Raw genomic sequence first — 17036 nt, forward strand, 5'->3', positions numbered from 1 at the left:
ATATATATATATATATATATATATATATATATATATATATATATATATATATATATGAGTTCAGCGTCTGAGGTCTTTTGGAGTTCAGAACATGTTAAAATCTGGCCGATCTTCTTGGCCCTTCTTTTTATCATAAGATCTTCCTTTATTAGGTTGAGGAGACAGGTGTTAAGAGCGACCGGTGTTTTATTAGTAATGTCCTACTTTCCACACGTCTTACTGTTATATAAAAAAAAAAATATCAGTATGAGGCAAAGGGCGGAAGTTTATTGCTTCCTGTCTGTCTCCTTTTTCGTCCAATTGCACTTTATTGTCTTTCAACTGTCTGAAAGTTCTCGTGTTCTCGTCAACTTTGAGTAAATCTTTATAAGAGGTCAGCACAGGGACTCGGCGCCTGCCCTTAATACCCAAGGTGATATTTTGTTTGCATCATGATTTTTTTTTTTTTTTTGCAGCCTATTCATCAGTTGCTTACTTGTTTTTTTTTAGATAGTCATTTCATTATTCAATATATTTTGTGTCATTTGACTCATTTGAGTCCCTCGCCTCCCTTCCACAAGCTGTGGTTATAATTTTGATGGAAAATCATTTTGAATTCTCGAATGATTTTCCTGTGTGAAATTATCTTCGCCGTTTATTGGTTCCATCTCCTCCTCCTCCTCCTTTGCTTAAATAGGAATATTTTTTTATTTTTTTATTTGTTATCGTGTAACAGCAATGTTTTTTGTATAGACAGGAAAATAAGGTATATTAAAACCACATTTGTGACAAAAATCCCATGTTTATTCAAAATATATTTGGAACTATTCAAAGCTCTATAGAGTGATATTTTTTTGTTTTTTATTTTTTTACGCGCGGGACAGGATCAGTACAGCGTCCGTTGACCAATGAGAATGGGAAGAAAACCCGCCAAATTTTGAAGGAAATACCCGCCAATTTCAAAAAGGTAAACATATGAGCCTAACTCTTGTTCAATAAACATATACACCTCGGCATCACATCTTATATATTTATATATATGTATTCGTTACTTTTACTAGACATTGACAAGTTATATTTTGAAAAATGGTTAAACAAATTTATCCATAAATTGACTTACAGGAAATCATGGACAAGCAAATAAATCATTTTTATTTTAAGAAGCTCTTTCAAAAAATATATTTAAAACATTGTACAAGCGTCTTCCCAGACCATTAGTGCGACGAGTATAATTTTGTGTTCAGTGAAACACTTTGGGGGCGAGAAATACCGTGTGGACCAATGAAGACAATTTTGAAATATGGAATTTCTAAACAAAAAATTTTTTAAAAGAAGCTCCATACTGACATTGATGTATGATAATTGCTAACTTTTTGGTTGAAGGTTGTGCTCGGTTACATCTTCTCACCAATTGCACTGAGATGGTAAGATTAATAAGGGTGTTTATTAAGGGCTCTAACGGTATACAAAGGGGTGAGGACCCCGGTCCACACAGCAGCGCGCACGTTGAGCAAGAACATGGACCTGAAGCAGCAGTTTTAAGGCACCTTTATTCAAAATATTCGTGACCGCCATAGTTCGGCTGAGCGCCGCCATTGGCGCCACTTGTCGTTGTTGCCAGCGAGGCGTAACTCTGGAAATCTTATAGTTTAATGTGCAAATTAAGTTCTCTTGTGAGGCACATGTCTTTATCAATGACTTTTATATGTAGTTCTCAACTACTTTAAAGTTTATTTTGTTTTATCTTTTTAGAGTTACTAGATAGTAACAATCTAATTGTAAAAAAATACACTACCTAAAAACTGCTGTTCATGTCCCAAAAGGCTGCGCTCGACAATACTCGTCTGACACTCGTCCATTCCTCAACAATTGTCGAACGCAACCACAGTTTGAGAAACAAGGATATGAAAGTGTACTTAAACTGCTTGTAAACATGATCAGGTGTAAAATATCACCACACAAATAATTTAATTACAAACGGTAATAATAAACACCACAAAAGGTAGAACAGCATGTACATCATACCAACAAAAACACTTCCAGGAAGATTGGGCAGCATCGTACGTCAGACAAAGCCATCTCATGTCAACAATATCTTTGAGTGAGCATTCACAACCGCATGAAAAATAGTCGAGACTACCGTCGAAAAAATATCTGACGTTTAAACGCTCCCAGGCCTTCGTGGAGATGGACAGATGATGATAATAATAATAAGAATAATAAGAATAATAACAAAGAAAAACAAATTGGTAACATAGTGAGTATTCAATCATCTTGAACTTTCTTATTTATTTTTTTAAGTAATTCATTGATGGGGGAAAACCATTACTCATTAAGATGTAAACACGCACAGAGTACTATACCTTTGAGAAATGTAAACACAAAACATTTCAATTAAAGCCTCTCCTCACCAGGAGGGAAGGGATGAAATAATCTTGTGATCACAAATGATAATTACCCTACTGCCCTACAATTAACAAGGTGATTGTGTTGGTGGATGGGGTTTAAAAAAGATCACTCTCGATATACGTAGATAAATCTATTATATATATATATATATATATATATATATATATATATATATATATATATATATATATATATATATATATATATATATATATATATATATATATTTATATAACCCATTGTGGCTGTGTGCTTGAAGAATGTCTTCCTGTTTCCTTAAATATGTTAATTGTGCTTTGGATGATAGCAACACCAAGGTTTGAGGTCATTTTACCAAGGATTATGGTGGGAAGGAAATATGAAAAACCATCAAAGACATTCTTAACATTAAGTTAAAAAGTTAACATCGAGTCGATTACTTAAAAATCGAGTCAATTTCTTTAAAGCAGGTTAAATATTTGAACATTAGGTCGATACTGAGATATCTGGCTGATTCTTCTAACATCAGGTGGATATTTACTAAGCCAAAGCAACATATTAAACATCGGATCGGTCAGTTAACACCAGGTCACTATTTCAACATGAGGACGATCTGTTAACAGCAGATCAAGACATTAACATTCAAAATCGTTACTTCAAGTCCACAGATATATCGCATTTTTATTTTTTTTTTGTAATAAAAATAAACATTTTCATATCAATTATTATCGTGTCTTATATCAATTATTATTGTGTCTTATATTATTTTATAAGACTTATATAGTCTTATATAAGTCTTATATAGTCTGTTATTTATTTTCACCGATAATGACTAAACATTGCAATTAATTGATTTGTAATTGACGCATTTTAGGCGATTATTGATCATTGGAAATCATAATAGTTGCATTAGGAAATTATTATTTAAGAAAAAAATGTAATCAGTATATAAGATTTCCTTATAGACGTCTTCAAGACGCTCGCTACGCCACCTATTGGATGTATTAAATAGATTTTATTTTTTCTTGCTTCGGAATATGTGACATTTCGTTGCGTCCGTTTTCTCGTGAATTTTCTTAGTCCTTTTCAATCTAAGTTGAGTGAACACCTTGTGTTCCTGTGGCTAAGTGTTCAGCCTTCCTCGATTACTACTGTGACGACTTGGCAACTCTGCTCTGTGACAGTGTTACCATTGTACAGTGGAACAGTCAGTATCACGTACGGTGGAACAGTCAGTACCATGTACGGTGGAACAGTCAGTACCACGTACGGTGGAACAGTCATTACTACACAGTCACAAAACATAGTCGCCAAACCCCCATGCTGAACAACCCCCCTTTAAATGCGAATAAAATATTTCTTAACAGGAGTTCTGATATTATATGTATATATATATATATATATATATATATATATATATATATATATATATATATATATATATATATATATATATATATATATATATATATATATATATATCCTGGATAATTATTTAACAGCAATTCGTTATACTTTTTATGTATATTTTCTTTGTATTTTAAAATGATTACAAAGCAAGGTATGCGATACTGGACGTGAGTGTACATGGACACTGTGTTTGTGTTCCCGTCTGTCTCCAGCTTCTGGGAGTCGTGAGGTGAAGCAGCGCAGAACGGAGACTCAGCTAAACCAATATAGAAAACGCGAATGGGACCATAAAAAGGGAATGGTCAAATATTATGCAAAGAAAAAGCAAAACAAAAGAGGATTTGAGAAGTGGATGAGCAAAGTATAAGAGAGAGAGAGAGTCAGGCGTCTACAAATTGGTGTTTGGCGATAATGAACTGAGCTATATGGTGTTATTAGGTCGGGTTCCTGTAGGCGAGGCTCCTGCGGCTCCCTCCTTCCCTCCTTCCTACGTAAGGAGGGAAGGAATGGGAGTGAGATGGGGGAATTAAGGTCTGGAAGGAAGGAAAATGGGGGAAGGGAAATGGGGTTAATTGGGTTAAAGGGCCTCCGGTCAGAAAGGAATAAGGGTCTCGTGTAATTATCTTGAATTTAATATATTATAACCTGAAATCCTTTGCCATTCTGGTTATTATTTCTATCATTATTTGCTATTATTTCTGTTATTCCATCCGTTATTATTAATGTTATTATCTTAAGCTATGGGGCAAACATTTAAGAAGTCAATTCGGATATGATTAAAAAAATCTAACATCCGAAACGGATCATATTGTTTAAAATCTCCTCGAATTTACAATATTTTTCACAAGCTCGACAAAATGTGTTGAAGGATTGCACTAGATGTTTTGATGTGTTTTAATCATTATATATATATATATATATATATATATATATATATATATATATATATATATATATATATATATATATATATATATATGTCGTACCTAATAGCCAGAACGCACTTCTCAGCCTACTATTCAAGGCCCGATTTGCCTAATAAGCCAAGTTTTCATGAATTAATGTTTTTTCGTCTACCTAACCTACCTAACCTAACCTAACCTAGCTTTTTTTGGCTACCTAACCTAACCTTACCTATAAATATAGGTTAGGTTAGGTTAGGTAGGGTTGGTTAGGTTCGGTCATATATCTACGTTAATTTTAACTCCAATAAAAAAAAATTGACCTCATACATAGAGAAAAGGGTTGCTTTATCATTTCATAAGAAAAAAATTATAGTAAATATATTAATTCAGGAAAACTTGGCTTATTAGGCAAATCGGGCCTTGAATAGTAGGCTGAGAAGTGAGTTCTGGCTACTAGGTACGACATATATATATATATATATATATATTTATATATATATATATATATATATATATATATATATATATATATATATATATATATATATATATATATATATATATATATCTTCAGGGAGCCGGTGGCTGAACGGACAGAACACTGGACGCGTGATCCTGTGGTCCCGGGTTCGATCCCGGGCGCTGGCGAGAAACAATGGGCAGAGTTTCTTTCACCCTGATGCCTCTGTTACCAAGCAGTAAATAGGTACCTGGGAGTTAGTCAGCTGTCACGGGCTGCTTCCTGGGGGGGGGTGGAGGCCTGGTCGAGAACCGGGCCGCAAGACACTAAAAAGCCCCGAAATCATCTCAAGATAACCTCAAGATCTCAAGAAGATTCACTGTAAATGAAATTGATTCAATGTTGTGCTTGGTATGATAACCAGAGACAGTATAACCTTTTCTCAAGGAAACTTTAAATTATGGTAAAAATATATATTTGCTAATTATATTTTGGGGAGAAAGGGAGGGAATGGATGGGGAGGGGGGTGTAGTTCACTTCATTATGCCACTGTGTTAAGTGTATGTTATAGAGCTGGCGAAGACATGTATGGCTCAGGACATGTCAATAGACTTCAGTCACGTCTTAAGGAGTGAAATATTTCGTCATAAAGACAATAGGTAATCCAATAAAAGTGAAGTTTGTTCCCCTTGATGGACATCAGGCTACGCCGGGTGTGGCTGAGATCACCTCAGAGGTAAGAGAGTGCATGAACCACCCTTTCCTATACCTTAGGACCTGAAGTATTCAGAAGGCAGTTTTGGTACAGTTGGACATTATTATATTTGAAAATATTGTTCAAAATATTTGTCATTGACTCAAAAAGTTGTACAAATTCACAACAGCTTTGTAAATTACTTGTGTAAGAACTACCTAAACCATGTAAATAAAACAATAAATTCCTCCTTTCAGTTTAGTGGTCTCTTAAGCTCTATAAATTTGTTGCAAAAATTTCATAGGCATGTACAGTATACTTAGTTACATCTGAGTAATGGAGTATCGTTCGTCGGCCATTTTTGTTATTTTTTAAATTTTCTTTTCATTTAAAAATTATTGAGAAAAAAAGTACACGAGAGGAGACGATGCCCCGGCCCACCTCCGTCCCTTAACTTGATTAACTAATTGCTAAGAATTGAAATTTGAAATGATATAGAAATAAGCGAGACAGCCTAAGAATAAAGAAAAAATCATTTGCAATTACATTCAAATGAAAGCAATTTATGTTGGGAATTATAGTCATTAGGCTAGACACTGGATATTTTTTTTTGTAGTGCCATGTTTGCTTTCCTTCTAGAACACGATCCATCAATACGTTTTACATCCAGGTCTCCAATCATTGCTGGGTCTGACCGTTTATCCAGCTCATCCTCACTCATTGGTCAAATGCTTGGCAATCCAACAGCCAAACAAAAACATTGTTTATGAATACAAAAAAAAATACTTCACAAATCTTTTTGCATTCTAACCTTAACCGACTACATAGCGGTCACGTCCTCTTCCAAGTGAGGACTTTTTTCTTTTTTAATTGATGTCCCTTTTAAATACTAAACAAAATTGGCAATATATCCAAAGAACCTAACCTACCCTAACTCCACACAAGATTATAATATCTTATTTTATATAAGACAAAAATTTTAATTTGACGAAAGTTCCTTTTGAGGACGTGCACAGATTAGCATAGTTTGAGGATGACAACTCATCCTCAGACTATGGGTCCAGGCATCGACCGTCCATCAAGGAGCATTCATTTAATTTTTGTTCATATTGAAATTAATACTACATTATGCAACTTCGTGTACAGTTAGACCTAAGGCCAGATTAGGGGGCTTTGATTTGTTGGAATTTTCAGTGAGTTGATGAAGCGTTTCGAACGTTCTTTAAACATAGGAAAGAAACGCCAATCGAAAACAGTTGAAATGCAATCAGTTGTGAGACGTAAAGTGTTTATTATTCATAAACATAAGAGAGCGGCTGCTGGTATAAAGAGCATTTAGCCAATGTATAGAGGATGGGCTGAATACACAGGAGTGAACCGTGAAGAAATGCTGCCTGAGTCATTCAAAACCCCAGGAATGAAACCCGGGAAGAGAGATGCAAAATTTAACATTTTAAACCGACAATGCGAATTGCAGTTTAAATTAAGCGGGTAATTCGTGGGGGGAGGGGGACAAAATGGAGAAGAAAAACAGCTAAAATAAAATATAAACAATTACAATTATGTAGTTAAGAGGTGAAAAAAGGCAAATAGAAATTATAGAAAATGAAATTTAACACCTGAATAAAACGGTGGACAATGGGCCGAGGATGTCTGCTCCTCTGCTACCTGGTGTTGCTTTCTACCGGAAAAAAAAAAAAAATATATATATATATATATATATATATATATATATATATATATATATATATATATATATATATATATATATATATATATAAATATATATATATATATATATATATTCAGACAAAAATAAACATCACTTTGATTTGGATAAAGCTTGAGGGGACAAAAATGTTGGCATTGACCTAAAACAAAAATGTAAAAAAGTCCTTCACCTGATTTGTAATATTTCTTTCCTCTCTTCAAGATTACACATCTCGGTGGTGTTCATATGCAATGACAGAAGACTTTAAAAGATGATTTATTACCATATTGACAATTGGGGGGGGGGGGAGGGAGAGATTGACCAACTATCACATAATGTTGGGACTTATCGCCTGGTACACAAGTCTTCACTTAGCATCTACTGCACACTTAAATTACTCTAATTAACCCTTTTGCTAATTAAAAAAAAAGGCAATTCTAATATCAAGGCATCAAATTTAAAATTATTTTTACTTTATTATTATTGTCATTATTATTATTATATCAATTTTAATCATTATTTTGCAGATTCAATAATTCTCGCTTCCCTAATGGAAAATTTGAGTTTTATTTTTTATTTTATTTTTTCAATTTTAAAGATTCCAATTCTGCTAAGTGAGCTCCGACCCGGCAATAATAGCAGAAGATAGTGTTAACCAACCTTCGCATCTTAGGTCGCGTCACATACCTTAAATCGTCATATTTAGACCTAAGAGCACCTTTATTTTAACACTTACTTCCATGTATGACAAGAGTTCATGTCTTTTTTTTTTAAGGAGTGTTCATGTGTTAAACTAAACATAAAAATAATGATAATGATATTTACAATAAACATAAATAGACTAAAGATCAACATATACATGGACACAAAATGAAATACTTACAAAATTAGATACAGTAAAAAAAAATTTTTTTACAAGATGCGTTTCTTAACACAGTTCTCAATATCGCGAGACAAAGAGGCAAGAGAAGAGTTACACTGAGGCAGTGGTCGTGGGCTTAAGGCTAGGCGTCCCCCACTCACAGATACACAGGAAACAACAAAAGAAAAAATTAATGGAGAAAATACCTAACTGGGTCGTTTAGCAGTGGCCAGTAGTTTGGCAACACCTTCAGCCACATTGAACTGCCGAACAACCCAAAGAAAAACTGGCCGCACAAATTTGGCACATTCCAAGTGAATGAATCTTTAGAAACTAATTAAAAATAGACAGCATGTGTAATTTAAACAATACTTTGCAACAAGTTCAGGGCAATCATTGTACATATCTGATCTCTTTTTGTCCTTGCTTCCGTGCAACCATGGCGGAACCTGTGGTACTACTGATGGGGATATGGCGCGGTGTATGCTCCAGGGGGACTTGGAGATACAGTGGAGGGCAGAGGGGCAGTAGCGGGACCACACGTCCCACCTCAAAGAGCGACCAACGGCTCCTTTTACTCCTCTTTTACTGATACCTAGAGGCGATATTTTTCCCCGTATAAAGGCATAAACCAAAAGAACTATCCCCTCTCCTCCCCTTAAAAATACAAAATAAAACAGTGTTGTTGCCACCATTGAGCCGCTCCACGACTCTTGGGCAACTCTACGCGAGCAACTGACTAACACCACCGTCCACTAGTGAGTGGAGGCTACCTTCACTGTGGGTTTATGCCTCTGCACGACAAAAATATCGACTCGTGGTAGCCCCTAAGGCAATTAGAGAAGAGAAAAGGGAGCGATCGGGCTCACAGCCACATGTCAAGACTCTCCAAGCACTGTTCTGTTGTCGCCTTTTGAATACAAGGTAATACATTCAAATTTATGTTTTTTGCCAGCTATGGACCTCTTTTACAATTGCCCTGGCAAGTGTTTTTATCAACATTAAAAAAAAAAAGAGAGAGATGGAGATTTTCACATCAGTTCTCTATATAATACTTCGCCTTTGTCACATAATCAACTCATATATGTCACAAATATGCTTATAAAACAATGATGATGATGATGATGATGACAATAATAATAATTATTATTATAATAATTAAAAGTTGTAAAAGTTTTCATAGGAAACATAAAAACGTGAGCACTTTGTCAGAGGAAAAAAAATAATATACAATAAAATACAGCAACAAAAATCATGGTAGAAAGGTGTGAGTTTGGAGAGTCCATTCAGAAGACAACGAGGGTCCCATATAGGATGCAAGGTTGAGCCAACAATATAGTCCCTGCTGGTGAGGGTAAAATTTTTTTTTTTTAACCTGCATTGCGATAGACGGCCTGTGAAATCTAGAGCATATCCAGGCCCTGCGTGCGTGAGCGTGGTCCGAGTGATCTAAGAAAGAATGTGGCTCAGACAATTGTTAAAAAAGAAAGACATTAAAATATATTTATATATATATATATATTGGTGTGTATATCTCAATTGGCGGAGCGCTAACGGCCCAGCAGTGTCGCGGCTCGGGCATCTCTACAGTATGGGCGAGAGAACTGAAGGAAACAAAAACGTTTATAAATACCAACATGAGGCAAACATGACCACCGCTTTGATAATACATAAAAGGACTTGGAACCCGAGTACTCCAAAAGCATCCATGTGCTGCAAGCAGCGACGACCTCCAGGCTCTACACCTTTCTTTTTTTTTTTACCCTCCTAAACGACCAGCTGGTCGAAAAGCCTAAAAACTCGACGTTGGACGTCTAGCAGCCCTCTAGCGGCAACTCCCTCACATGGACGGCCTCTGTGACGGTCCGTGTGGGTTGTGTGACCCGCAGCGGGCGACAATGGAAGGTTCTTCATTACACGAGTAAGGCTTGGAGTCCTTGTTGACACTGGGATTTTTTTGGTGTGTTTTTTTGTTTTTTATGTATAGCTGGGTATAAAGTGTGTAGGCTTGGAGGTCGCTGCTGCCCACCAGACATGGTCGGGCCCCGTTGCTATACATCGCCTGCCCGTGTCCGAACGTCCTCACACCTCGGGGGGGTTGCTTACGTCCCTCACACCTCGGGGGGTCGCTCACGTCCCTCACACCTCGGGGGGTCGCTCACGTCCCTCACACCTCGTAGGGGTCGCTCACGTCCCTCACACCTCGGGGGGTCGCTCACGTCCCTCACACTTCAGGGGGTCGCTCACGTCCCTCACACTTCGGGGGGTCGCTCACGTCCCTCACACTTCGGGGGGTCGCTCACGTCCCTCACACCTCGGGGGGTCACTCACGTCCCTCACACCTTGGGGGGTCGCTCACGTCCCTCACACCTCGGGGGGTCGCTCACGTCCCTCACACCTCGTGGGGGTCGCTCACCTTACAGTAATGTTATCTATATCATTAAATTAGCAGGTACCATTGACAGACCTGTGGCGCCCTCGTGTTGGCGGGTGGACGTGAGTTAAGCAAGTGGTCACGACGCCCCCAAAGGCGCCAGGACGCCCTCAGGAGGCGCCAGAACGCCCGGTCACTTCAGGCAGCAGACACCTTCACACCGAGAGACTTGGGGGGGGGGGGAGTGTGGGGGGGGCGGTGGAGCAGCAGCAGCGTGTAGTCTTCCTCTCCCACCTGCGGCAGCGCTGCTCCAACAGGGGTGGCAGAACCCGCCCCCTTGCCCCCCACAGTGGGCGCAACCTCCGGCAGACCCGCCGCCCGAGACGCCGCATGCGGCACATACATGACACAACACGTGACCACTGACACTGAGACACCCACGTGCTGACACCAACACGCGTGCCCGGCCCCGGCCCTCCCCCCCCCCCCCCCAGAGTGCCATGGATGGCCCCCCCCTCGCCCTCAAGAGGGAGAGAGAGGGGGGTGTTGGGGGGAGTGGGGCGGGGCCGGGCAGCACGCTTAGGCAGACGGAGAGACAGACAGACAGGGACAGACCAAGCCCGGGTCGCACCAGGCGACGGGCTGGCCACGGCCACAGCGGGTAACGACGGGTCGCCGCTGCCGCCACACAGACAACGCCAGAACACCTCGCGGGAGAGACTCTGGCCTCCAACGGCCTCCCTGCCAAGGAGGGACGACCTTCATCCAGACAAACCTCAGTGAGGCAAAAAAACATGAACCAGACATGTCATGTAGGGCTCTTTCAGTCTTCCTCCTGCTTCCTGGGCCGCTGAAGCTGGGGCGGCAGTCTTCCCATCATACCCGCCCCGCCCAGCCCCATTACCGGCATGGGGGCGCCGCTCCCCATGGTGGGGGGCCCAAGAACCTGCTTCTGACCCCCTCCGCTGGTGGTTGTGTGGGGCCCCGGTGAGAGTGGGGAGCCCTGGGGAGTGCGGGTCTGAGGGCCTGCCAGGGAGCAGGGAAGATCCAGCAGGGGGCTCGGGGATGGGTGCTCCTCGGACAGGGAGCGGACCGGCAGGCTGGGCCTCGCCACCTCCCCTCCCTCCTCCATGGAGGACGACTCGTGCAGCTCGTAGCGCGCATGCGTGCGCATGTGGCGGGTGATCATGTCCCTCCGGCACGCCGCGTAGGGACACTGGGGACACTTGTAGGGCTTCTCTCCGGTGTGTGTCCGCTGGTGGGTGGACAGGTGGTCGGAGCGGGAGAACACCTGGCCACAGACGCGGCAGGTGTAAGGCTTGTGGCCAGTGTGGAGTCGCATGTGTCGCGTCAGCATGTCGGAGCGCGCGAACGACCGTTTACACATATCGCACATGTACGTCTTGCTGCTGGTGTCGACCTGCTTGTTCTTGTGCCGCGAGGCCATGTGTTTGGCCAGCCGGTCGTGGAGGGAGAACATCTGGCCACACACCGGGCACACGAAGGCCACGTCGGCCCCCGCCGGCATCTCCTCCACCACGGGGGACACCTCCAAGTGGTAGCGCAGGGCCACGCTATCTTTGGTACTGTAGGAGGCCACGTCGCCCTTCACTATGGGGACGGGCAGGTGGGAGAGCGTCCGGTGGTCCGGCGCCCCGGGAGACCGTGGGGGTGGGGTCGTGTCCTTTGGCGCCGCCAAAAGGGGGGAGTGAGGGGAGGAGAGGGACACGGGCAGCACCAGGCTGTCCGTGCTGGACGTGCTTCCGGTCTTGAGGCTGCCGCTGGTCTTGACGGACAGGTCCAGCGGGGAGTCCTGTGGGGAGGAGGTGTCGGACTCTAGGGACCCGCCCTTGCGGGGCAGGTACAGCGGCTGGGGGATGGGGCGGCCATGGCGCAACACTGACTGTCGAGTCGAAGCCTGTTCGCCCGACGGTCCAGCAGCGCTGCTGCTGGTGCTGCTGCTGGCCACTGCCGCCTCAGTGCAGCGGCCCTTCTGGTCGAACCACAGCTGCAGGTCTGAGTCCGAGTGGGATCTCCGGCGGTAGAGATCTGGGAGGTACACCGTGGGAGGGAAGTAGTGCTCTACATTGTGGCCCGGGGAGGGCGAGATGGGCGTGTGAGGGGATGTGGGCGTGAGGGGGGAAATAGGCGAGTGTGGGAGACCCGAGGGTCCCAGACGGTGGGGGTCCCTGGCGGCGAGGGCGCAGTGGTGGCAGGAGCAGGGCGGGTAGTGTCCCCCGGGGTCGCAGGCGTCGCTGCGCACCACACTCAGCTTGGGCAGGATGCCGCGTATGACGCCCGTCGATGACGCCTCACACGATGACGACTGTGACTTGGTATCGAGGTCGATGTCCTCCTCGTCGATGCTGGGGTCCTTGATCCTCAGCGGGCTGAAGGAGAGCTTGGGCGAGTCGGCGTTGACCCTGGCGAGGGCCGGGGAGTCGCGGGCGTGGGGTGAGTGTGAGGGCGGCCCGGGCGAGAACACCTCCTCGTCCTCCTCGCTGATGGCCCGGCAGTGGTACTGGTACCGCTCGCGGTCCACCGAGTCGAATCTGAACACGTCGCTCTGGACCGCTCGCGGGGACCTCGCTGGACCGGCACTGCCGCAGCTGCTGCTGGTGCTGCTGCTGCTGCTGCTGCCGCCTCCGCCTCCGCCGCCGCCTCCACTATCCCCTGATCTGTGCACTTGTATAACGCCGGGGGACCGCTGCTGCTGCTGCTGGGCATCTGGGAGGGTGTTTGTCCCTCCTGCCTCCCCGGGTCCCTCTTTAGGAGAGGGCGGAGTGTCTACCTTCATGGCTTCCTGCCCTGATTCATCTTGAACTGTGACTCTTGGACTGAGTCCAGGACTCAATCCTGGACTGATACCAGGGCTGACACCGGGGCTGTGGCCGGGAACGGGGCTGTGGCCGGGCACTGGGCTGTGACCGGGCACAGGACTGTGACCAGGTACTGGACTGTGTCCAGATACCGGGCTGTGGCCAGTTACTGGGCTATGACCAGGAACGGGGCTGCGTCCGGGCACAGGACTGAGGCCGGACCCGGGGCTTAAGCCAGGGCTCAGCCCCGGCTCTTCCCCCTGGTCCTGGCCAGGCCCCTGGGACACATCTTCGGGCTGTCTACTGAACATGAGTCTCTTGTCGGGCTGTGCCGCCGCGGACACTGGGTCCGGGGGCTTGTCCTGGGGCGGATTGTCCTTGGGACAGGACTCGTGCACGGGCTTGTCGTCGGGGGAGCGTCTCTCGGCCTGCGAAGTCAGCTCCAGCACCACCTGGCTGAGCCGCTTGCGCTTGCGCAGGGCAGACGACGGGTCGTGATGATGAGCGGGGTTGGCCGTGACAATGCCATGCTCACCACTGATCATCGTGGGCGTGGGCGATGGTGGGCGTGGGCGGGCCCTGGGGCGGGTGCCGTGGGTTGGACCCGGCTGCCCCCGCCTCGGCTCATCGTCCCGGACGTACAGCAGCCGGCCAGGGACACTCCTGCGGGGGAAACAATACCAGGTTAGTCGTGGGCTCTCAGTCAATCATGGTAAGTACTAAAGAAAATTTTTTTAGTGTAGAAAGGAACACAATTATTAAAAAAATTAGAAATAAATTTTATAAAAAAAATTATATATATATATATATATATATATATATATATATATATATATATATATATATATATATATATATATATATAATATGTGTGTGTGTGTGTGTGTGTGTAAATCACGAAAATTAACACGTGATGAAAAATATGCCAGTGTCAGACCACGAAGGAAGGTTTGAAACAGGAATTTCCTTAAGTGCTTTCATATTTAATAATACATCTTCAGAAGGATGAAGATGTATTTTAATAATATTCTTCTCAAGGAAATTCCTGTTTCAATCCTTCCTTCGTGGTCTGACACTGGCATATATATATATATATATATATATATATATATATATATATATATATATATATATATATATATATATATATATATATATGTGTGTGTATATCACGAAAATAAACACGTGATTAAGAATGTGACAATGTCAGACCACGGAGGAAAATGAAACAGGAATTTCCTTAAGTACTTTCGTATATTAAATACATCTTCAGAAGGAATCTGAAGATGTTCTTCCTTCTGAAGATGTATTTAATATACGAAAGTACTTAAGGAAATTCCTGTTTCATTTTCCTCCGTGGTCTGACATTGTCATATATATATATATATATATATATATATATATATATATATATATATATATATATATATATATATATATATATATATATATAAAATATTATAGTATTAATAATTTTGATTTAAGCTGGTACCTGTAATAAAACCAGGTTTCTGAAGACTCGTCATAGGAACACAATGTATTTCACAAATATACCGCCAATTATGTGGTATTATGAGTCTCTCAACTTCATTCAATCTGCGGTTGTGCAGCCACACCCATGAATGGGTTGACTCGTCAATACATGCTGGCCCCCAGCGCTGTCACCAGCCGAGATGACCCTGCTGGGGAGCTTGGGTCGTTGACCAAACCATGAGCAACATACGCCAGGGTGACCTATCGTCACCCACACAAGGTGACCTTCTAAACCGCTCAACACGGCCCTGTGTGAGGCAAGTGCTAGAATATGCTGCCTTGGCATTAAATCTCCACGCAACAAGGGGGCAGAAGGTCAGACGAGGAGCAGAGGTATGCTTCTAGTCTGGCCCCGGAGATGAGATGACTAAGCTATGGGGAAGGACTGAGCCCTCATAGCATAGGGAAAGATGCGATGAAAGGGTGGTGGTGACAGTCGGTGGTTCAAGGTTGTGAGTGAGGCAGAGCACAGGTGAGGACAAGGAAGGAAAGGAGACCCTTACGCCTGTGTTAGTACTGAACTATCAGGGCGTACAGCCCACATGACAGAATAACTAAAGAAAAACAGTTAAGATTAATTTCTGACATCATTTGAAGAGTAGATACGATATGATAAATGAAGAGGAATTATGGGATGAAACGACCGACTACTGAACAAGTGGGGCCCAGGAGCTCAAACTAGAGACGGGTGACACATTTAGGTGAATATAATCATAGAGGGGCGTACATCTTTGGATTTATCTGGGTATAAAGAGCTCTGAATATGGAGTAAGATATTTACAAGTTAACAAGGGTTGTCAACAGTCCTTCACAACCTCTCCCTCCGTCCGTTCGTCTATCCGTCCCACCGTCCTTCCCTCCTTCCTTTCATCCCTCTCCCATTCCTCCCTCTCACCATCTTTCACCCACTTCACCCCCTCCTCCCTACCCCATGAATCCACCGCCAGACAACGCAGCGAGATGGGAGTGTGAGCATCCTTGTGGCTAATCTGAGATCTTGGAGATGGGTTACCCCACAGCATCCGCCACACTGGCCTCACCAACAGCATGTTTACACCAACACAAACCTCTGGCTGCTATATCTTCCTCTCCCGCCACAATACGAAATACATGGAAGAATGGCGGTGGTGGTGCGCGCGCACGTGTGTGTGTGTGTGTGTGTGTGTGTGTGTGTGTGTGTGTGTGTGTGTGTGTGTGTGTGTGTGTGTGTGTGTGTGTGTGTGTTCGTGTGTGTGTGTGTGTGTGTGTGTGTGTGTGTGTGTGTGTGTGTGTGTGTGTGTGTGTGTGTGTGTGTGTGTGTGTGTGTGTGTGCGTGAGACCTTCCAAGTATACCTGAAGGAGTAAGATGATAATTGAATCTGAAATAATAGAGTGAGACAGCGCCTGCATCTTGTGACACGAACAACGCTCCAAGACAGGTGGGGACAGGCAGCCTCGACCCACCACAAAAAACCATCAACAATCTCATCTTAAAAGACTTTTGTCTATACATATGTTGTATACTTGTATACATATGCTGGCACATTGTTTGTATGATAATTTTAACATTTTAATGCAGGTAATATATGTATATATATATATACGCCTAGGGTTATTCATCTCGCTTTAGATTTATAGGCAGTACGTAGGCTTAGGTTAGGTTCATATCACTTTCGATTACAAGTAGCATAGGCCTAAGAGTTATTCATTTGCAGCTGGCAGCGCGTTTATGAGGAGAAACATTAGAGCCACTGATGTTGTTGTTAAAGATTCGCTACCTGGAACAGAGTGCCAAGTAGCACGGGCTATGGTGAGCCCGTAGTAGAGCCACTGATGTGCTAATTACAAACAGCGCCGTCCACAACATGCAAGAACTCAATTATTCACAACAAGAGATGACGTCACAGGAGTGCCTCGCTGGC

At 43.2% G+C, this 17036-nt stretch overlaps 1 protein-coding gene across 1 annotated transcript; it reads right to left on the reverse strand.

The window, feature by feature from the left end:
* Positions 1-7621: 7621 nt before the first annotated feature.
* On the reverse strand, positions 7622-14339 carry LOC123748123 (uncharacterized). Its single transcript, XM_045730316.2, has one exon. The coding sequence runs from the start codon at positions 14145-14147 to the stop codon at positions 11607-11609; it is 2541 nt and encodes an 846-aa protein (XP_045586272.2). The 5' UTR covers positions 14148-14339; the 3' UTR covers positions 7622-11606.
* Between the last annotated feature and the right edge of the window lie 2697 nt (positions 14340-17036).

This window comes from Procambarus clarkii, chromosome 26 (genome assembly GCF_040958095.1).
Source record: "Procambarus clarkii isolate CNS0578487 chromosome 26, FALCON_Pclarkii_2.0, whole genome shotgun sequence".
NCBI classification, from domain to species: Eukaryota; Metazoa; Arthropoda; class Malacostraca; order Decapoda; family Cambaridae; genus Procambarus; species Procambarus clarkii.

Bases quoted from the DNA above. Each gene is read 5' to 3' on its own strand.
- LOC123748123 (XM_045730316.2), bottom strand. From the start codon at position 14,147: ATGATCAGTGGTGAGCATGGCATTGTCACGGCCAACCCCGCTCATCAT.